A 23344-nucleotide genomic window follows, 5' to 3' on the forward strand; every position below is an offset into this window, starting at 1 on the left:
TTACCTTTCTTTAAGTTCAGAACCCTTGTTTCTGAATTAACAATGTCACTCTCCATCCTAATGAAGAACTCAACCATATTATGGTCACTCTTCCCCATGGGGCCACGCACAACAAGACTGCTAACTAACCCTTCCTCATTACTCAATACCCAGTCTAGAATAGCCTGCTCTCTCGTTGGTTCCTCTGCATGTTGGTTTAGAAAACTATCCTGCATACATTCCAAGAAATCCTCTTCCTCAGCACCCCTGCCAATTTGATTCACCCAATCTATATGTAGATTGAAGTCACCCGTTAAAACTGTTTTACCTTTGTTGCACGCATTTTTAATTTCCTGTTTGATGCCATCCCCAACTTCACTACTACTGTTAGGTGGCCTGTACACAACACCCACCAGCGTTTTCTGCCCCTTAATGTTTCGCAGCTCCACCCATACAGATTCCACATCCTCCAAGCTAATGTCCTTCCTTTCCATTGCGTTAATCTTCTCTCTAACCAGCAATGCTACCCCACCTCCTTTTCCTTTCTGTCTATCCCTCCTGAATATTGAATATCCCTGGATGTTCAGCTCCCAGCCTTGGTCACCCTGGAGCCATGTCTCCGTGATCCCAACTATATCATAATCATTAATAGCTATCTGCACATTCAACTCATCCACCTTATTACGAATGCTCCTTGCATTGAGACACAAAGCCTTCAGGCTTGTTTTTACAACGCTCTTACCCCTTTTACAATTGTGTTGAAAAGTGGCCCTGTTTAATTTTTGCCCTGGATTTGTCTGCCTGCCACTTTTACTTTTCACCTTGCTACCTATTGCTTCTACCCCCTCTGCCTCCTGCCTCACACACTGTCTACTAGCTTTCTCTATTTGAGTCCCTCCCCCCAACCGTTCTAGTTTAAAGTCTCCCCAGTAGCCTTTGCAAATCTCCCCGCCAGGATATTGGTCCCCCTCGGGTTCAAGTGCAACCCGTCCTTTTTGTACAGGTCGCACCTTCCACAAAAGAGGTCCCAATGATCCAGAAATTTTAACCCCTGCCCTCTGCACCAGTCCTTCAGCCACGCATTTATCCTCCACCTCGCTGCGTTCCTACTCTCACTGTCGCGTGGCACAGGCAGTAATCCTGAGATTGTTATCTTTACGGTCCTTCTCTTTAACTCCCCTCCTAACTCCCTAAATTCTTCTTTCAGGACCTCTTCTCTTTTTCTACCTATGTCATTGGTACCTATATGTACCACGACCTCAGGCTCCTCTCCCTCCCATTTCAGGATATCTTTGATACGTTCAGACACATCCCAGACCCTGGCACCAGGGAGGCAAACTACCATCCGGGTCTCCCGACTGCGTCCACAGAATCGCCTGTCTGACCCCCTAACTATAGAGTCCCCTATTACTAATGCCCCCTCTTCTTTTCCTTAGCCTTCTGAGCAACAGGACCGGTCTCTGTACTGGAGGCCCGGCCACTGTCGCTACCCCCAGGTAGGCTGTCCCCCCCAACAGTACTCAAACAGGAGTACTTATTGTCAAGGTGTACAGCCACCGGGGTACTCTCTAGTCCCTGCCTGTGCCCCTTGCCTCTCCCAACCGTGACCCACTTGCCTACCTCCTGTGGTCTTGGAGTGACCACCTCTCTGTAACTCCTCTCTATGACCTCCTCGCTCTCCCTGACCAGACGGAGGTCATCGAGCTGCTGCTCCAGGTTCCTAATACGGTCCCTTAGGAACCCCATCTCGATGCACCTGGTGCAGATGTGGACGTCTGTAAGGCTGTCAGATTCCTTGACCTCCCACAGAACAGCAAACTGCCCTGGCCCTCATAGTCCCCTCTCACCTGGGATACAATACAAAACAAACTGTCACAATACAATCAGCAGGGATCTGACTCCCAATCAGCTGCTCCCTCTTGTCTGCTTCCATCATTCAGCGGCTTCCTCAAGCCCACTTGTTTTTGAACTTGGAACGTTGCAGATTCCTCCCTCGGCGACCTCTCCAACGGCTCCCGGCCCTCGGTAACTCAGCGGGTCAGGCAGCAAGTTACAAACCTGCTGAATTACTCCAGCGCTGTCCTAACCTAAGCCTCTGGTCTTTCTTTGCATTTTCCAAGGGATGTGCTTCCGTAATAAATATATATATTTAATAGTAATACAGCAATATTACTGCATCAGTAATACAGAAACGCAGCATGGTAACGGGGGAACATAGTTCAAAATTAAATAATGATTTCATTAAATCTAATGCCGACACTGGATTATCCAGGTTGGCACACTGGCGCAGCGGTAGAGTTGCTGCCTCACAGAGATCCAGGTTCGATCCTGACTACTGGTGCTGTCTGGATGGTGTTTGTACGTTCTCCCCGTGACCACGTGGGTTTTCTCCGGGTGCTCCGGTTTCCTCCCACAAAGACGTACAGGTTTTGCAGTTAATTCGCTTCAATAAAAATTATAAATTGTCCCTAGTGTAGGATAGTGTTACTTGTACGTGGTCGGCGCGGACTCGGTGGGCCGAAGGGCCTGTTTCCGCGCTGTATCTCACAACTAAACCTTTACAAATAATCTGGCTTGCTAATCTCCAGGGCACCCTTGCCCAATCTTTCCAAAATTTGACCTCACGTAAACAGCAATCTGAGTTTTAAGGCCAAGTTGGTTTGGGGGTAGTTTGGCACAGGCCCTGCAAGTGACAAGGAGATAAAATATTTAGAAACCAGGAAATGCATGTGCTGGTCAATACACAAAAGGACTCAAAGTGCTGTAGACTTTATAGATACAGCGCAGAAACATGCCTTCCCATCCACCGAGTCAGTGCGGACCAGCGATCAGACACCGGGGACAATTTTACAACTTGCAAAAGCCAATTCACTTACAAACCTGCACGTCTCCGTAGTGTGGGAGGAAACCGGAGCACCCGGAGAAAACCCACACGGTCACCGGGACAAACTCCGTACAGACAACACGGGTAGTCAGGATCTGGTTCCGTAAGGCATCAACTCTACCGCTGTGCAACTAAGTGTACTCAGCAGTCGGGTAGAAACTCACGAGAACATGGACAAGTGACGTTTCGGGTTGCGACCCTCCTTCAGCGTAAATAAAATAAAAAGGTCCAGAGAGGGTAGAAGGCCAGCAGAGGGGGTGCAAGAGAAGGAGGGGGAGGGGGGAGGGTGTATGTTGGAGCTGGGAGAAAAGGTTGGCCCTGGGATATTTACCAATGAATCTTCACTTTGTAGGATTTGTTGGGTCTTTGTGAGCAAAAGCGTGGGAAGGATAACAAGGCCATCATTGCCTCGAATATAATGTACGTGGTGGGGCAGTATCCCCGGTTCCTGCGAGCTCACTGGAAGTTCCTGAAGACTGTGGTGAACAAGCTCTTCGAGTTCATGCATGGTGAGTATGTGCTTACTACCTTGCATTCAGTGTGAATGAATGAATACAGAGTGCAGCTGATGGCTGATTTGCTTGCTATATGCCGTGGGAAGCATTTTATTGGGATGCATCACAGCAAGGTTTGGGAACGGTTCCATCCAAGACCGCAAGAAATTGCAAAGAGAACGGTGGACGCAGCACAGAACATCAGTTTCAGTTCAGTTTAGTTCGTAGCCACGTGTACCGAGGTACAGTGAAAAACCTTTGTCGCGTGCTATCCAGTCAGCAGAAAGACAACACATGATTACAATCGAGCCATTTACAGTGTTTTGATACATGATAAGGGAATAACGTTTAGTGCAGGGTAAAGTCAGCAAAGTCCGATGAAGGATAGTCCGTGGGTCACCAATGAGGTAGATAGACGTTCAGTACTGCTCTCTGGTTGTGGTGGGATGATTCAGTTGCCTGATAACAGCTGGGATGAAACTGTCCTTGATCACACAAACCAATTTCCCTTCCATTGATGCCCTCTGCAATTCAAGCTGCCTCAGCAAGGGCACCAGCAGAATCTAAGACCAGTCTCACCCTGGTCACTCCCTCCACCCCTTTCCCATCAGGCAAGAGATACAGAAGTGTGAAAACGCACACCTCCAGATTCACAGATTCCTCCCAGCCATCATCAGGCAACTGAATCATCCTACCAACTAAAGAATGGTCCTGAGCTACCATCTACTTTATTGGAGACCTTTGGACTATATTTAATGTGACTTAACTGGACTTTACCTTACACTAAACATTATTCCCATTATCCAGTATCTGTACACTGTGGACAGCTCAATTGCAATCATATATAGTTGTTCTGCTGTTTGGATAGCATGGAACTAAAAGTTTCTGGCTGTACCTTGGTACATGTGACAATAAACTAAACTTTCTATCAGTGTTTCCTGTGTTTATAGACAAATTCTCAACTTTTGCCAACATTGCTCCACTGATGTTTTTTTTTAATCTACCTTGAATTTTTTTAAATTTTTTTTCCACAGATGTATTTTAAGCAAAAGTGATTTTGTTACCAATTCAATGTATTGCTTTTATGTAAGAGGACTTTATCCTAAATTTGCATTCTCTCTTTGCAACTGTCAGGATGTCTATTTTCAGATGTTAAATTATGGGACAGATTTAGATAAAGAGTGATTTTTTGTTGTTGTTGCATGGAATGTGTGGGTATTAACAGTTAGCTGCCAGGGGATGTAGTTGAGGCAGGTGATAGAGTCATAGTCATTCAGCATGGGAACAGGCCCTTCGGCCCAACTTGCCCATGCCGATCAATTTGCCCCATCTACACTAGTCCCACAGACAGGCCCGTGTTTGGCCCATATTCCTCTCATCCTTTCCTATCCATGTACCTGATCAAATGTCTTCTAAATGTTGTATAGTACCTGCCTCAACTACCTCCTCTGGCACATTTACATTTCAAATTACATTTGGAAGGTTCTTGAAGGGGAGGTAGCTGAGGCAGGTACCATAACTACAGGTGCCAGTGATTGTGGGGAGAATGGGGGTTAGGAGGGAGTGATAGATCATGATTGAATGGTGGAGTAGGCTTGATGGGCCGAATGGCCTAATTCTACTCCTATCACTTATGACCTTATGACTACATTTAAAAGACAAGGTACCCAGATCCAATATGGGCCAAATGCAGCCAATGCAGATGGGGCATCTTGGTTGGAATTGGCAAATTGAGCCGAAGGGCCTGTTTACGTGCTCTATGACTCTAGGTACATGGACAGCATGGGTTAGCGATACATGAGCCCAATGCAGCCAAACAGCAGTAGTTGAGATGGGGCATCTTAGTCGAATGGACGTTGGCCCTGAAGGACACGTTTCTGTGCAGCATTACTTCATATACACCATTCAAACTGCATGCATTAGTGTGGCAGTATGATCAGCAATGCTGTACTCCAGTTGACCACACTTCAAAGCTAACTATCAATTTTTTTTTTTAATGCATCCAAAACTGCATGAAGTTTTTGACTTGGTTTTTCTTTTGAAGTTGGAAGCTTGTCTAACACTTTGTTGTTGATGCTCAGAGACACATGACGGCGTGCAGGATATGGCTTGTGATACATTCATCAAGATCGCACAGAAGTGTCGGCGTCATTTTGTGCAGGTGCAGGTGGGAGAGGTGATGCCTTTCATCGATGAGATCTTGACCAACATCAACACCATCATATGCGACCTGCAGCCTCATCAAGTAAGCTCGGTTACAACTCCATGGTGATATTGCCTGCCATGTGATTTTTAGATATTAAGGGAATTGAGGGTTAGCATTTTATCGGGATGCATCACAGCATGGTTTGAAACATAGAAAATAGGTGCAGGAGTAGGCCATTTTGCCCTTTGAGCCATTCATTGTGATCATGGCTGATTGTCTACAATCAGTAACCCATGCCTGCCTTCTCCCCATATCCCTTGATTCCGCTAGCCCCTAAATTTCTATCTAACTATCTTTTAAATGCATTCAGTGAATTGGCCTCTACTGCCTTCTGTGGCAGAGAATTCCACAAATTCACAACTCTCTGTATGAAAAAGTTTTTTTTTCTCATCTCAGTTTTCGACGGCCTCCACTTTATTCTCCGACTGTGGCCCCTGGTTTGGGAACAGCTCCATCCGGGACCATAAGAAATTGCAGAGAGTTGTGGACGCAGCCCAGGCTGTCACACAAACTAACCTTCCTTCCATTGAATCAATTTACACCTCGCGCTGCATCAGCAGGGCCAACAGCATAATCAAGGACCAGTCTCGCCCTCTCCTCCCCTCTCCCGTCAGGCAAGAGGTATAGAAGTGTGAAAACGCACACCTCCAGATTCAGGGGAATTTCTTCCAGCTGTTTTTTGGGCAACTGAACCAACCTACCACAACCAGAGAGCAATCAGGAGATACTATCTACCTCATTTGAGACCCTTGGACCATCTTTGATCAGACTTTATCTTGCACTAAATGTTATTCCCTTAGTCATGTGGATGGTTCGATTGTAATCATGTATTGTCTTTCCGCTGGCTGGCTAGCACGCAACAAAAAGCTTTTCACTGTACTTTGGTACACGTGGCAATAAACTGAACTAGTACAGGAAAGAGGTTCTGAGGACAGGTACAAGATACATTTATTTGTCACATGTACCGATTTTAGGAATATGTCATGGAAATGTTTAAGAATTTTTCCACCTCCCACTAATTTCAGGTCCACACGTTCTATGAAGCTGTTGGCTACATGATTGGAGCACAAACTGATCAGACGGTGCAGGAACATCTGATTGAGAAGTACATGCTTTTGCCTAACCAAGTGTGGGACAGCATAATTCAGCAAGCAACCAAGGTAGGTTGCACATGGAGGGCGTGGGCTGATTCTTTGTGTGCTTCCTGCATGTTGCTCCTGCTTCTTATTCCTGCAAGTGCCTTCGTTTAGTTTAGAGATATAGTGTGGAAACAGGCTCTTCAGCCCACCAAGTCCGCGTCGACCAGCGATCACCTGCACACAAGATCTCTCCTGCACTGTAAGCACAATTTACAGAAGCCATTTAACCCTCACACTAGCTCTATCCAGGGACAATTTACAATTATACATGGCCACCGTGTCACCATTAAATGAATCCATTAAATAGTTTAAGAAAGAACTGCAGATGCTGGAAAAATCAAAGGTAGACAAAAATGCTGAAGAAACTCAGCGGGTGAGGCAGCATCTATGGAGCGAAGGAATAGGTGACGTCTCAGGTCTTCCTCATGCCCTTCCCCATACCCTTCCTCAGATCTTCCTCAGACCAGATCTGAGGAAGGGTCTCGACCCAAAACGTCACCTATTCCTTCACTCCATAGATGCTGCTTCACCCGCTGAGTTATCCCAGCATTTTTGTCTACCTTCGGCAGCTGACCTGGTTGGTGACCGACTCTGAACTCCAGCAACAGCAGCTTCATCCGCCCCAATCATGAGGCTTGAATCGGCCCGTTCGCGGGGTCTTTCATCGCCCGGCGCGGCTTAAAATCGGCCGGCGGGGGCTTCAACAATGGGAGCGTCGATCGCCTCGACGCAGCAGTTTGATTTTAAGCTGCGCCAAGCGATGAAAAGCCCCACGAAGGGGCCGATTCAGCCCTTAGAAAGCGTCTGATACCCGCTTGAATCTTTCAAAAGCTATAATGTGATAAATAACACAAACAAATAAAACTGAAGCAAATAGAGGCAAACAGAAGAACCAACCTTAGAGAGGGGAGAGAGAGAGAGAGAGAGATGGGAAAAACATACAAAATAACGTGAGTGACCGTGAATGAGGGACTAACCTGCAAGCCAGCCAGGAAACCCATTCACCGGAACCCTTAATGACCTGACTCATTTAAATCCGATACCCGTTTAAATCTTTCCCATCCACCAATACATTCAATAGGTTCAAATAGTAATTGTACCCGCATCAGACAGCTTTTAGAAATTCTCCGTGAATACCTTCAGTAATACTTGAAAGTCAAAACACAATTGGTGACACATCGTGTTAATACAATGTTAATAGAGACATTTAACAAACGCTTAGCAGTAACACCACCACTGCCTCGCGGAAAGTGGAGATTTAAATTTTTATTTTCAACGAATTTCAAAATCCGGATAACAAAACATGGGAGGGATTGTCCCCCACTTCTCAAAACAGGGAGGGGCATGTCACCCCCGTCCAACCGGGATTTGCACCCATGTGTGTGATCACGGGTCAGTCAAGTCAAGTCAAGTTTATTGACTGTGGGACATTGTTGGGTCCAAGGGCCTGCTTCCATGCTGTGACTAAAAATGGGTATTGCCTTGGGGTGAGATAAACTACAAACCATTGCGTGACGATCCCTGCTATCCTTAACTCATGACACAGACCTCATGGGTGCAGAATAAGTCTTATATCGCCTATCCCAGCTCTGTTGCTGAATGGTTGAGAGAGAAGAAAGTCATTGAAAAGTTTGAATGAAATGATTGTAAACTCTCCGGGGGGGAGAGGGTGCTTGGTGCTCCCGCCCCCGATGCTCCTCCTCTCGGTTCATTGTCATCTCCGATTAAGGGTAAATGAAGTAGGAAGGAACTACTGGTGCTGGTTTGCACCGAAGATAGACACAAAAGTGCTGGAGTAACTCAGCGGATCAGGCAGCACCTCTGGAGAAAAGGAACAGATGACGTTTTGGGTCGAGACCCTTCCTCAGACAGAGAGTCGGGGAGGGGAGAGGGAAACTAGAGGATGGATGCTCCTCATGGGAAAAGAGTTAAGGGTGTCATAATCTGCCTCTCTGCGACTCTGTGTTGGAGTGAGTGGCTGGAGCTGCCCACATTGCCACAGATGGCTGTGGATGCCAAGTCAATGGATACTTTTAAGGTGGAGATTGATAGATTCTTGATTAGTATGGGTGTCAGGAGTTATGGAGAAAAGGCAGGAGAATGGGGTCGTGAGGGAAAGTTAGATCGGCGGAGTAGACTCGATGGGCCGAATGGCCTAATTCTGCTTCTACAACTTATGAACTCATTGAGTGGGAGAGGGAATTGCAGCAAGTTGGTGCAATGGGGTGATAGAGTCATACAACATGGAAAGAGGCCTTTCGGCCCAACTTGCCCATGCCATCCAAGATGCCCATCAACACTGGTCCCACCTGCCCACGCTTGGTCCATATCCCTCTAAACCTCTCCTATTCGTGTATCATTCTACGTACATGCATTTGAAATGTTGTTATAGCACCCAGCGTAGTGTTTGTGGCCCTCTGCGTGGATTCACTTTGCCCTTTGTTTCTTGTGAAGAACGTGGATATACTGAAGGACGCGGAGACGGTGAAGCAGCTCGGCAGCATCCTGAAGACCAACGTGCGAGCCTGCAAGGCCGTCGGGCACCCGTTTGTAATCCAGCTGGGACGGATCTACCTGGACATGCTCAACGTTTACAAGTGTTTGAGTGAGAATATCTCGGCTGCGATCCAAGCTAACGGTAAGTAGTCTCCTCGTGGGGGCTGGTCTGCCATTTGGGTTGTTTTATAATAACTTCTCCCCAAGGAAATGGAAATCTCCTTCATAAAGCCAAGGCTGGGAATCAATTGCAAATTTCAGTACTGACGTTAGACGTTAGACCAAGACCCGGTGTGCGACCTTGCACCACCCGGCGTGGCTTTAATGGCCACGGGACAATCGCCATCGCCAGCCGGGGGCTTTGACTCTGACATCGGGGGGGGGGGAGAGTGCAGTGGAGAGAGAAGTTTTTTTTGGCCTTCCATCACAGCGATGTGATGGATGTTTGTGTAAATTATGTTGTGTCTTGGGTCTATTTGTTTGTAATGTATGGCTGCAGAAACGTCATTTCGTTTGGACCTCAAGGGGTCCAAATGACAAATAAATTGAATCTTGAATCTTGAGATTTTGGTTGGATTAGGCTATTAAAGAACCAGTGTGGAAGAAGGCACTGCAAATGCTGGTTTACACTGAAGATAGACACAAAATGCTAGAATAACTCAGCGGGTAACTCAACTCCTGCTGAGTTACTCCAGCATTTTATGTCCATAAATAAAAGAACAAAGACAGGTAGATAAAGATGGAGACAGGAAGCATTGATCGCCCGCTTCCACTAGTTCTGTGTTATCCCACTTTCTCATCCACTCCCTACACACTAGGGGCAATTTACAGAGGCCAGTTAATCAATAAACACGCAGGTCTTTGGAACGTAAGAGGAAACCGGAGGAAACGGGGTGAACTTGCAAACTCCACACAAACAGTACCCCAGGTCAGGATTGAACCCGGGCCGCTTGTACAGTGAGACAATAGGTCTGCCATCTCTACCATCTGAAGCACATTCTGCTGGTCAGTGATTTAACTCCACATACCGCCCTGTTCCACACCTTTTAGTTAATGAAAATGTATCAACCACTGATGTAATATTCACAATTGACAGTGAAAAGCTGAAGAGTTCTACCCCACTTTGCAAATTGATCAATGGTTCAATAGTGTTTTATTGTCACAGGTGCGAAATACTCCCTCGAGTATCACCATACCATCCCTAATTAGCAGTTTAGTTTAGAGATACAGCGTGGAAACAGACCCTTCGGCCCACCGAGTCCGCACCGACCAGTGATTCCCTCACATTAGCACTATCCTACACACACTAGGGACAATTTGCATTTACGCCGAGCCAATAAACCTACAAACCTGTACGTCTTTGGAGTGTGGGAGGAAACTGAAGGTCCCGGATAAAACCCATGCAGGTCACGGGGAGAACGTACAAACTCCGTATGATAAGCACCCGTAGTCAGGATTGAATCTGGGTTCCTGGTGCTGTAAGGAAGTCGTTCTACCGGTGCGCCACCGTAACGCCCCTGTTGTACAGAACTAGTCTACTCGGCCCGCATGGAAGAGATGCCATGTTTGGCGCCCTGTTCCAAGTCCAGTCCACGCTCCAGCTGTTATTAGTGGTGCCCGAATCCAGGTGAGCTCCAGGCTGCAGCGGGGCCTCTAGCCATCACCTTCCCTTGATCGATCAGCAAACGATGCCCCTCTCCTCGCTCCCTCCACCTTGGTGTCCCCGGGGGATAGCAGTCTCCCATAGCCGACCTCAATGGTGCGGTAGGTCCAGACCCCGGTTCCCCCTCCTCCTAACGGCCCCTCTCCTGGCCCGTCGTTGTCGTCACGGCCATCCTCCCGCTCTCTGTAGCAATGTTACAAAATTTTGAGATTTAAAAAATCAAGTCTGCAATTTATCCCATCAGATAAAGCATAACAATAAGTTTAATTTGACACAAAATTCACTTTCATATCTCAAGTATTAAAAAAGTTATGACCATTTTCATACTCGGAAATTAGCATCTTGTTCCCTATTGATTTTCAATGGGCATTACCAAAAAGCTGTGATCTTGGATAGTCAAAAGCACATTTCTTAAGGAAAGATTAACATTTTTAAATAGCCTAAGTGTCCAAAGATTATTCACAAATAATTCACAATATAACATGATTTTTATATCGTGTTTTATACATTAATTTATAGGCCAAATGGAAGGAATTTAGTGTTCAATTGCTGTAAATAAATGCCCATTTAAATCGGTTTTCTAGTGGGTTCATGTGGAACGCGCAGGTTTAGAATGTTGACAGCGCGCTGGATTTGTGCCCTCAAATGCCGAGAAAAATACTGCGGGATATAAAAAGCCCAAAATGAGCTACTCGCTATAGAAAATTATAATTATAGGGTTATATACATGTCCCATTTAATGTAAAAATAAGGTACATACCTTTAATTGATTGCTTTATAAAACCCTGGGGCTGCCAGAGCTTGCGAACTGAACGAGAGCTTTTAAATTTATTATATCTACTATTCGAGGCCTATAAAACTAATAATAGCTTTTGGGACCGGGTCTTGCAGCGATTCTCCGTTAATGATTTACTAGGCTGAACATCTGCGATTGGAACAGCCTAGTAAAAATCGGGTTTTAAACCCGCCCCCTCCAAACAGCTCCAAAATCACACACAAGGGGTGGGGCAGATGCTCAGCCACGATTCAGGTAGGTTTTGTAACATACCTACTCTCTGGTCTTTGGCGGACCAGCAGCAACGGCTCGGCCGGGGCTCCCCCCGTTTCCAAATTACGGTCCGCCAGACCCTCAGAGTATGGGCCGGCTCTGCGGACGACCCCTGACCCCTGAGAAATAGTTTCCTCTGTTTCATGCTTTTGTCTAATTTTATTGTCTCTCAGTGCTCAACTCTCCAAGCAGTTGGCCAAGGTAGGCATTTTAATTCTCCTGACTATCTCAAACTTTGATCCTTTCAGCCCTTGGAAATAAGGAGTACTTTTTATTTTACTTTAGGCCTGAAAATGTTTTGTCTGTTTGTAGGTGGGTTTAATTTTGGATCTGCCTGGTGGTGTAGGTTAGAGATTGATTCAACTGCTCTAACACGTGCTGTTCTAGTCATGCTAAAAATGACCAGCTTTGTTATGCAATGAGTGTGTGGTTGCAGGTAAACTAGTTTGAAAGACACCTTGAGGGACAAAATTAAAATTCCCCATTTTTTTTTTTTTTCGGTTGTCCATCTTGCCTGCGCCCCTGGTTGGGAAACAGCAGGTAGACACAAAATACTGGAGTAACTCAGCAGGACAGGCAGCATCTATGGAGAGAAGGATTGGGCGACGTTTCGGGTCAAGACCCTTCTTCAAACTGGATGAAGCCCCATGCAAACAAATCAAATGGTCTTGGTCCGAAGAAGGTTCCTGACCCAAAACGTCGCCTTTCCATGTCCTCCACAGATGCTGCCTGACCCGCTAGTTATTTTCTGCCTGTCGTTATGAATATCACGCAAGTCTCTCGATGCATTAATCGATCACGTGGCAATTGAAAGCCACCTACATCAGGCACCACAATGTCGGACAGGGGAGTGTCATCAAGCCGTTTCTGCTGCAAGGCACTTTGGCTGTTCAGAGATCCTGGCTCGGAGTTCTAAGTGTCTCCTCTTGTTTCTCCCCGAATCAGGTGAAGTTGTTACCAAGCAGCCGTTGATCAAAAGCATGAGAACGGTGAAGAGGGAGACGCTGAAGCTAATATCTGGGTGGGTGAGCCGATCTTCCGACCCACAGCTGGTGAGTACACTCGGCCCATCTAACCGACCGGCACTGACCCCCCCAGCACCAGTTCAGCTCGCAAAGCTTCTCTGAAAGGTTCTCTCCCACTGCCTTCATGGTCCATTTCATGAATCCTTGGCTTCTATTGTTCATGAGTTATAGGAGCAGAGCTAGGCCGTTTAGCCCAGCAGGTCTACCCCACCATTCAATTCATGGCTGATCTATCTTTCCCTCTCAACATCCATTCTCCTGCCTTCTCCCCGTCACCTCAGTCAATCTCCGTCTTAAAAATATCCATTGACTTGGCCGCCACAGCCATCTGCGGCAATGAATTCCACAGATTCACCACCCACTGACTGAAGGAATTCCTCCTCATCTCGTTTGTAAAGGTGCAACATTTTATTGCGAGACTATGGCCTCGAGTCCTTGACTCCAATATGCAAACTGAGACCCTACACGTACTTTTCTTCCTTGGGTTTACATAAAAAGTGGGAAGTTGGCAGCCTTTTATAGCAGTCCATTTCTGGGGAAGGGATATGGCGACTGGGCACCATAGTTTAGTTTAGGTTATTGTCCAGTTTACCGAGCTACAGTGAAAAGCTTTTGTTGCGTGCCAACCAGTCAGCAAAAAGACAATACATAGAAACATAGAAAATAGGTGCAGGAGTAGGCCATTTGGCCCTTCAAGCCTGCACCGCCATTCAATATGATCATGGCTGATCATCCAACTCGGTATCCTGTACCTGCCTTCTCTCCATACCCCCTGACCCCTTTAGCCACAAGGGCCACATCTAACTCCCTCTTAAATATAGCCAATGAACTGGCCTCAACTACATTCTGTGGCAGAGAGTTCCAGAGATTCACCACTCTGTGTGTGAAAAATGTTTTTCTCATCTCAGTCCTAAAATAATTCCCCTTTATCCTTAAACTGTGACCCCTTGTCCTGGACTTCCCCAACATCGGGAACAATCTTCCTGCATCTAGCCTGTCCAACCCCTTAAGAATGTTGTAAGTTTCTATAAGACCCCCCCCCTCAATCTTCTAAATTCTAGCGAGTACAAGCCGAGTCTATCCAGTCTTTCTTCATATGTAAGTCCTCCAGGAATGCCATGGCATCATACATGGAATGGGATCAATACGTATGTCCGGCATCAAAATACATGATTACAATCGCAGTGTATCTTGGGTGTAAACCAGCATCTACAATACAGCGTTTATAGTCATTTCAGGCTCAAATGAAGTAGGGTTTCTCAGTTGACCCGACACACAAACAACAATTTCACCTCCATCACATTCCATTTCTCACAGAGATGCTCCCCTGTGTTCCCGCTCCCGAGCTGCTCCTGCACATCCAAGTTTGTTGTCATCCAGCATCAATCCATTTGGGCATCTTGCATGGCTCGTTCTTTTCAACTCCTGTGGAAATTGACAGGTCTAGTTCTGTTCAGTTTAGTTTATTGTCACGTGTACCGAGGTACAGTGTAAAGATTTTGTTGCGTGCTATCCTATCGACGGAAAGACAATACGAGCCATTCACAGTGTACATATCAGGGGCTCCCAAACCTTTTTTGTCCCGTTTACCCCAGGCAACATTAATAGCACATAACAATGTTATTTCACTTATTTATGACCATCTAATGATGACCAGATACCGGTATACCACAACCAAACACAGTCAGTCAATGAGAACAAATATGTACAAATCCAGAATCAGCAAATTTATCCCCTGGGTAGGTGAAATTTACCCCCTGAGGGTAAATTCACCCCAGTTTGGGAATCCTTGGTATAGATGGATGATAAGCGAGTATGTTTAGTGCAAGGTAAAGTCAATAAAGTCCGAGAGTCACCAAAGAGGTAGATAGTAGTTCAGCACTGCTCTCTGGTTGTGGTAGGATGATTCAGTTGCCTGGTAACATCTGGGAAGAAACTGTCCCTGAATCTCGAAGTGCTAATTTTCACACTTCTATACATTTAGCCCGATGGGTGAGGGGAGCAGAGGGAGTGGCCGGGGTGTGACTCATCCTTGATTATGCAGCTGGCCTTGCTCCAGGTATGATTGGAGTGAATGGAAGGGAGGTTGGTTTGTGTGAGATGGTCTGGGCTGCGTGCGTCAAACCTGCCTTTTCTTCGTAGCTTGACCCTTGTTACAAGTTGCACCTTCTCTTGCTCTCTTGCAGGTTGCGGAGAACTTTGTGCCGCCGCTACTTGACGCAGTGTTGATCGACTACCAGAGGAACGTCCCTGCAGCTCGGGAGCCTGAGGTATTAAGCACCATGGCCACCATAGTGAACAAACTGGAGAACCACATCACCGCAGAGGTCCCGCAGATCTTTGACGCCTTGTTTGAGTGCACTCTGGAAATGATCAATAAGGTAATTGTTAGTCTGGTCAGAGGAAATGTTCTACGGCTCACTCAATAGACAATAGGTGCAGGAGTAGGCTATTTGGCCCTTCGAGCCAGCACTGCCATTCAATGTGATCATGGCTGATCATCCACAATCAGTACCCCGTTCCTGCCTTCTCCCCATATCCCCTGACTCCACTATCTTTAAGAGCTCTCTCTAACACTCTATTGAAAGCATCCAGAGAACCTGCCTCCACCGCCCTCTGAGGCAGAGAATTCCACAGATTCACAACTCTCTGTGTGAAAAAGTTTTTCTCATCTCCTATCTAAATGGCTTACCCCTTATTTCTTCAAGTGTGGCACCTGGTTCTGGACTCCCCCAACATCGGGAACATGTTTCCTGCCTCTAGCGTGTCCAAATCCTTAATAATCATATGTTTCAATAAGATCCTCTCTCATCCTTCTAAACTCCAGAGTATACAAGCCCAGCCGCTCCATTCTGTCAACATGTGACAGTCCCGCCATCCCGGGAATTAACCTTGTGAAACTACGCTGCACTCCCTCAATGGCAAAAATGTCCTTCCTCAAATTTGGAGACCAAAACTGCACACATCGATCCGCACAGCGGTAGAGTTGCTGCCTTACAGTGCCAGAGACCCGGGTTCGATCCTGACTGTGGCCACTGTCTGTATGGTGTTTGTACGTTCTCCCCGTGACCTGCGTGGGTTTTTTCCAGTTGCTCTGGTTTCCTCCTACACTCCAAAGGCGTACAGGTTTGTAGGTTAATTGGCTTGGGATAAATGTAAATTGTCCCTAGTTTGTGAAGGATAGTGAAGTGTGCGGGGATCACTGGTCGATGCGGACTCTGTGGTCTGAAGGGCCTGTTTCCACGCTGTATCTCTGAAACTAAACTAACTGAACAGTATGATACTTGTCCAGTCTGACGAAGGGTCTCGACCCGAAGCGTCGCTAATTCCTTCTCTCCATAGATGCTGCCTCACCCTCTGAGTTTCTCCAGTATTTTTTGTCAACCTTCGATTTTTCCAGCATCTGCAGTTCTTTCTTTAAAAAAAAAAGATCCATGTCCTTTGACGAGCCAAGGAGACTCAAGCAGTAGAGTAGTGTCAGTGATTTGCTGTAACACTTGGTGTAAACTGGACATTAAGCAATTCTGTGGTCCCCATTGCTAATATTAATTTCTTTTATTCCAGATCTAATTCTGAATTTGCATTCCTTAGCTGGTACTGAGGTTTGAGTCTGTAGATCATTAGTCTCTGTTTCTTCCAGTTCAACTGGTCCAAGCATTTAAACACGTTTGCTGTAGCTTTTTTGTTATTCTGGTCTTATTCAGAACCAGTGATTGCCTGTTCCATGTGTTTGTTTATTTATTTATTTATTTATTCCTGTGCCGTGATGTATTGCCTTCAATTTTGCAAACTTGCAAAAAAATTTAGACATCTCGTGATTTTGCTCTTTCTCATTGCTGTCACTTTAGACTTACAGTTGTACAGGTTTGTAGGTTAATTGGCATTGTAAAAATAGTCTCTAGTATGTGTAGGATGGTGTTGGAGTGCGGGGATCGCTGGCCGACGCAGACTCTGTTTCCTCGTTGTAACACTAAACTAAACTAAAGCAGAAACGAGTCCTGCTAGACTGCTCAACTGTCAGTGGATGTTTAGCATTTTACAAAGTGGAAATTATATTGTCCTTGAAATGAGTTTTGATCAGAATGAACAGGAATAGACTACAATTGTACATCTTAAAACGGAGGCAGGTACTATCGCAACATTTAAGAAACATTTAGACAGGTACGTGGCTAGGACAGGTTTAGAGTGATATGGTTATTGAGTGATAGTGTGGAAACAGGCCCTTCTGCCCAACTTGCTCACACCGACCAACATGTCCCAGCTACACTAGTCCCACCAGCCCGTGGTTGGCCCATATCCCTCCAAACCTGTCCCATCCATGTACCTGACTAACTGTTTCTTAAAGGTAGACAAAACTGCTGGAGAAACTCAGCGGGTGAGGCAGCATCTATGGAGCGAAGGGACTAGGTTTCTTAAAGTTCGGATAATCCCAGCCTCAACTACCTCCCCCCTGGCAGCTCGTTCCATACACCCACCACACTTTGTGTGAAGTATGAGCCAAACGCAGGCAGGTGGGGCTGATGTAGATGGGACATGTTAGCCAGTGTGGGCAAGTTGGGCTGAAGGGCCTGTTTCCACTCTGTAGGACGATATGAAAAATAAAACTGATAGTATAAAAATTTGAAATGTTATTTTCAAGCATTTAATTTTTCTTTCTTCCCCTCTAGGATTTTGAGGAGTATCCAGAGCACAGGACTAACTTCTTTCTGCTTCTTCAAGCCGTCAATAGTCACTGTTTCCCAGCTTTCCTGAACATACCTCCAGCCCAGTTCAAATTGGTCCTTGACTCCATTATCTGGGCTTTCAAACACACCATGAGGAACGTGGCTGACACAGGTAAAACATACTGCAGGTTTCACATTCTAGGTCTAGCCCTGTTCACTTCAATCCAGCAGTAAGCTTAGCTTTACTCTGCACATTTCCTATCCCTATACCTGTCTAAATGCTTTTTAACTGTTGTTATAGGTACCTGCCTCAGCTACCACCACTGGCAGCTCCTTCCTTACACCTATTAAATCTGCCTTTTGGTTTCTTATTAAATCTTTCCCCTCTCACCTTGGTGCAGGGGTCGGCAACCTACGGCCCCAGGGCCGAATGCGGCCCGTAACTGGTAATCATCCGGCCCCGCAGGCAGATTTTTTTTCCTGTAATCGTTCGGCCCGCCGGGCGCCCCGAGCAGCGGGTGAGCTCTGACTGTACCGTAACCTGCGCAAAGCCGCCGGCACGGCCACGCACCTTCTGTGAACACGTTTAAGAAAGAATTGCAGATGCTGGAGAAATCGGCGGTAGACAAAAATGCTGGAGAAACTCAGCGGGTGAGACTTGCAAGGATTGCATGAGGCTGCCTCACTCGCTGAGTTTCTCCAGCATTTTTGTCTACCTTCGGTGAACATGTGATTTTGTTGCCTGCCATCCGGGACGGGATGGGGGCACGGGATAGATGTGGCCCGCCATCCCGCTCACAGGCATGCGTCCCGGCCCCTATACAGAACAAGGTTGCCCACCCCTGCCTTAGTGGATGATGGGTGCAATAAACAGAGGGAATATATGTTATGTGGTAGAATCCGAGTGACCTAATGGTGATATGTCCAGAGAGAAGATATTGCAGATGGAAATGAGTTCTCCTGAAGTTTTAATTGGATGACTTTATCACTGCCTTGCACCGATGGCTTTGAGTTGTAGTCCCTGACCTTGGGTCTACACTGTATTAGCATTTTAACTCCATTCATAAATTCATGGGAGTAAAGTGGGCGATTTGGCCAATCGGACCTACACCGCCATTTGATCATGGCTGATCTATCTTTCCCTCTCAACCCCATTCTCCTGCCGTCTCCCTATAACCCTTGACATCCTTGTTGTTCAAGAATCAATCTCCACCTTAAAAATATCCTTTGACTTGGCCTCCACAACCATCCATGGCAACGAATTCCACAGATTCACCACCCTCTGACTAAAGAAATTCCTCCTCGTCTCCTTTCAAAAGGTACATCTTTTTGTTCTGAGGCTATGATCTCTAGTCCTAGACTCTCCCTCTAGTGCAAACATCCTCTCCGCATCCATGTTATCCAAGCCTTTCACTATTTGGTAGGTTTCGATGAGGTCCCCCACCCCTCATCCTTCTAAACTCCAGTGAGTACAGATCCAGTATGGTCAAATGGTCATCATATGTTAACCCAATCATCCCTGGGATTATCCTCGTAAACCTCTGGGCCCTCTCCAACGCCAGCAAAATCTGCATCATCAGAAGAAGTGTCTCGACCTTTGCTCCAGGGATGCTGCCTGTCCCGCTGAGTTACCCCAGCATTTTGTCTCTATCTTCAGTTTAAACCAGCATCTACAGTTCCTACACACCAGCACGTCCTTCCTCGGATATGGGGGTCCAAAACTGCTCGCAACACTCCAAAACGCTGAAATTACATTCCTGTCCGCTGGAACTAAATGCAATTCTCCGTGTTATTTTGTTCTCCGCAGGTTTGTCTATTCTTTATACGCTGCTGCAGAACGTTGCACAAGAGGAAGCAGCTGCACAGAGCTTTTACCAAACCTATTTCTGCGACGTTCTCCAGCACATATTCTCAGTGGTGACGGATACGTCGCATACCGCAGGTAAGTCATTCTTCGTTCTGCTTTCAATCGGGTCTTTTTGTACCTCTTTCCCCCCCCCCCCCCCCCCCCCCCCCCCACCCACCACCACCGCCACCACTCCCAACAACACTTCAATGCTTTAACAATACTTTATTGTCACATGCACCTAGGTACTGTGATCTTTTTTTGCAGTTTAGGATTAACAAACTCATCAGGAAGGTTGGCTCCATCCTGGGGGTGGAGTTGGACTTGTAAGAAACATAGAAACATAGAAATTAGGGGCAGGAGTAGGCCATTCGGCCCTTCGAGCCTGCAACGCCATTCAATATGATTATGGCTGATCATCCAACTCAGGATCCCGTACCTGCCTTCTCTCCATACCCCCTGATCCCCTTAGCCACAAGGGCCACATCTAACTCCCTCTCCCTAAGAGGTGTCCTTAGAGGGGAGGATGCTCCGCAAACTGCAGAGCACCCCGGACAATACAGCTCACCCCCTCCATGACACACACTGGTCAAACTGAGGAGCACCTTCAGCAACAGCCTGGTCCCACCAAGATGCAGGACATAACACCACAGGAGATTACAAAATTCTTAAGGGGTTGGACAGGCTAGATGCAGGAAGATTGTTCCCGATGTTGGGGAAGTCCAGGACAAAAGGTCACAGCTTAAGGATAAGGGTGAAATCCTTTAAAACCGAGATGAGAAGAACTTTTTTCACACAGAGAGTGGTGAATCTCTGGAACTCTCTGCCGCAGAGGGTATTCGAGGCCAGTTCATTGGCTATATTTGAGAGGGAGATAGATGTGGCCCTTGTGGCTAAGGGGATCAGGGGGTATGGAGAGAAGGCAGGTAATATACTGAGTTGGATGATCAGCCATGATCCAAGTGAATGGTTTTCGAAGGGCCGAATGGCCTACTCCTGCACCTAATTTCTATCCTTCTTCCCCGTGGCTATCAAACTGTACAACTCCTCCCCACCTCGTCACTTTAGTTTCATGTTCCATGTATTTTGAGTTTTATGGTAGTTGGCAGATCCATTTCCCTCCTGGGATAAATGATACAATACCTTACAACACAATAATACTTCATTAGCCAAGTACGTTTTGCAACATACGAGGAATTTCATTTGCCAAGTCAGTCATGCAAATGAAAAGCAACAGAAAACACAAAACACATGTTAACATAAACATCCACCACAGTGACTCCTCCACATTCCTCACTGCGATGGAAGGCAAAAAAAAAAAAAGATCAATCTCTTCCCTTCTTTGTTCTCCCGCGGTCGGGGGCCTCGAGCCCTCCGTTGACGGGACAAATAAAATTCCATCGTATCGTTTTTGTTTTTTCATACAATATACAAAGTACACAAAGTGTTGCCACGTATGGGGTGACGATACTTACATAAGTATTCATTAGAGCCCGGATGGGCCCTCTTTGTTTTGTGAGCACCCCGGGGTCCTTCCTTGTTCTCTTAGAAGGTAGGCATGTCATTAGACACCCTTCAACTGACTTTAATCAGACTTTACTAGACTTTATCCTGCACTAAACGTTATTCCCTTAATCCTGTATCTGTGCACTGTGGACGGCTCGATTGTCATCATGTACAGCCTTTCCACAGGCTGATTAGCACACAAAAAAAAGCTTTTCACTGTACATGTGACAATGAACGAAACCAAAGGACTAACTCAGCAGGTCGGGCAACATTTCCGGAGAGAAAGGATAGGTGATGTTTTGGGTAGAACTTCCTCAAAGTATTTTTGCAGTGAACTAAGCCAAAAAATGTAGATACAAAGACCGGCAGATGCTGGTTTATACAACAAATAGACTCAGTGCTTTGAATGTTGTTGACGTTTGGACCTGTCTTGATCCACCCCGTGTGTTTTAACCGTTGAACATCTTGCTCTCCACCAGGGTTGACGATGCACGCTACCATCTTGGCATACATGTTCAGCTTGGTGGAAGATGGCCGCATCACTTTGTCTTTGAGCCCAGCTACTCCCAACGTGAACAATCAGATCTTCGTGCAGGAGTTTGTGGCCAACCTGCTGAAAACTGCCTTCCCTCACCTCCAAGAGTAAGCTGCAATTAGAGAATTAGAGTACACTGTGTGTGTGTGTGTGTGTGTATATATGTGTGTATGTGTATCTATGCATGTCTATATATATATGTGTGTGTGTGTATATATATATATATATATGTATACATATATGTCTATATATATGTCTATATATGTGTATATATATGTGTGTGTGTAATGATTATATATGTCCATCAGACATTCATACACACACATTCTCACACACACGCATACACGTGCATATGCAAACACTGAACTTTTTTTCTTGCTTATCATATTCTTTATGGAGTACTATGTCTACATATTCAGTTGTGCTGCTGCAAGTAAGAATGTCTGGGACACGTGACAAACACCACTCTTGACTCTTGCACCCTGTGCACAGTTGGTTGGTGTAGTGGTGTAGTTAGAGGCCTGGATAGAGTGGGTGTGGAGAGGAAGTTTCCACTAGTGGGAGAGTCTAGGACTAGAGGCCACAACCTCAGATTATAAGGACGCACCTTTAGGAAGGAGATGAGGAGGAATTTCAGACCCTTTAGTCAGAGGGTGGTGAATCCGTGGAATTCATTGCTATGGGCGGATGTGGAGGTCTAATCATTGGGTATTTTTAAGACGGAGATTGACAGATTCTTGATTAGCCAGGGGTTATGGGGAGAAGGCAGGTGAATGGGGTTGAGAGGGAAAGAATAATCAGCCATGATTGATATAGTAGACTTGATGGGCCGAATGGAGTAATCTTGCTCCTATCACTTATGAAGATGCTGGAAGGTGTACTTTGTGTCATGTGTTGACCCCTACCCATCCAGGGCTACTTCAAGTGTCCTGAGGGACACAGGTCCAGAACTAGATACAATTTCCATAATATGATCTCTTTCTGTCTTTCTTTCACAAGACATAATGGAAACAAACCCCTCTGTCCAATAGTCCATAACCAACCAACATCTACCCATTTTTCAGAAACCCTATGTTAATCCAACTTTTAAAGCTTCTCCCCACAGTTTCTTCAACTCCCACACCCCCCCCCATTCTACCACTCGCATACATTATAAGGGCCTGTCCCACTTTCATGACCTAATTCATGACCTTTTTCCCTCGTGGATATTTTTCATCAGGCTAGAAAAAACGTCCCTGACCTACTTGATGCCACGAGTACCTACGACCTCGTGTCGACCTTGCTGCGAGTACGAGTCAAGGGCAAACTCGACAGAGGTCGTGAATTAGGTCGCGAACGTGGGACAGGCCCTCTAGGGGTCAATGAACGTACCGACTCGCACGTTTTTGGGGCGTGGGAGTAAAGAGAGCCCCCAGAGGAAACTCACGCTATCACAGGGAGAACATGCGAACGCCACATGGGCAGCACCCCAAGGTCAGAATGGAAGCTGAGCCTCGGGGACTGTGAGGCAGCGACTCTGCTGGCTGTGCCTTTGTGCTGCCACTTTCCTTGTTTGTCTCCTGTTCTATTCTTTGGCTGAGGAACAACAGACTGAGTTTAGTTCAGATACACGCCAAGCGATGCATCTTGGCAAGACAAAGCAGGGTAGGCCTTGCACAGTAAACGGCAGGGCCATGGAGAGTGTTGTAGAACAGAGAAACACAGGGGCGCAGATCAAATGTGCATGAAGGAACAGCAGATGCTGGTTTACTCCGAAGATAGTTCTTAAAGATAGCAGAGTCAGGGGATGTGGTGAGAAGGCAGGAACGGGGCACCTATTGTCTATTGTCTAAGATGGACACAAAATCTTGGAGAGAAGG

The 23344-nt window shown here is 46.3% G+C and overlaps 1 protein-coding gene across 5 annotated transcripts in view; it reads left to right on the forward strand.

Annotated features, from left to right (window-relative positions):
* Positions 1-23344, forward strand: part of LOC129700020 (exportin-1-like) — a 105161-nt gene that overhangs the window by 80585 nt on the left and 1232 nt on the right. For all 5 annotated transcript variants that reach the window (XM_055640167.1, XM_055640164.1, XM_055640165.1 and 2 more), the window contains exons 15-23: positions 3216-3372; positions 5439-5602; positions 6589-6723; positions 9157-9340; positions 12855-12961; positions 15121-15315; positions 17602-17770; positions 19406-19540; positions 21430-21592. In XM_055640167.1, the coding sequence (XP_055496142.1) occupies positions 3216-3372; positions 5439-5602; positions 6589-6723; positions 9157-9340; positions 12855-12961; positions 15121-15315; positions 17602-17770; positions 19406-19540; positions 21430-21592 (1409 nt within the window). The remainder of the gene's footprint in view (positions 1-3215; positions 3373-5438; positions 5603-6588; positions 6724-9156; positions 9341-12854; positions 12962-15120; positions 15316-17601; positions 17771-19405; positions 19541-21429; positions 21593-23344) is intronic.

This window comes from Leucoraja erinacea, chromosome 9, assembly GCF_028641065.1.
Source record: "Leucoraja erinacea ecotype New England chromosome 9, Leri_hhj_1, whole genome shotgun sequence".
Lineage (NCBI taxonomy): Eukaryota > Metazoa > Chordata > Chondrichthyes > Rajiformes > Rajidae > Leucoraja > Leucoraja erinaceus.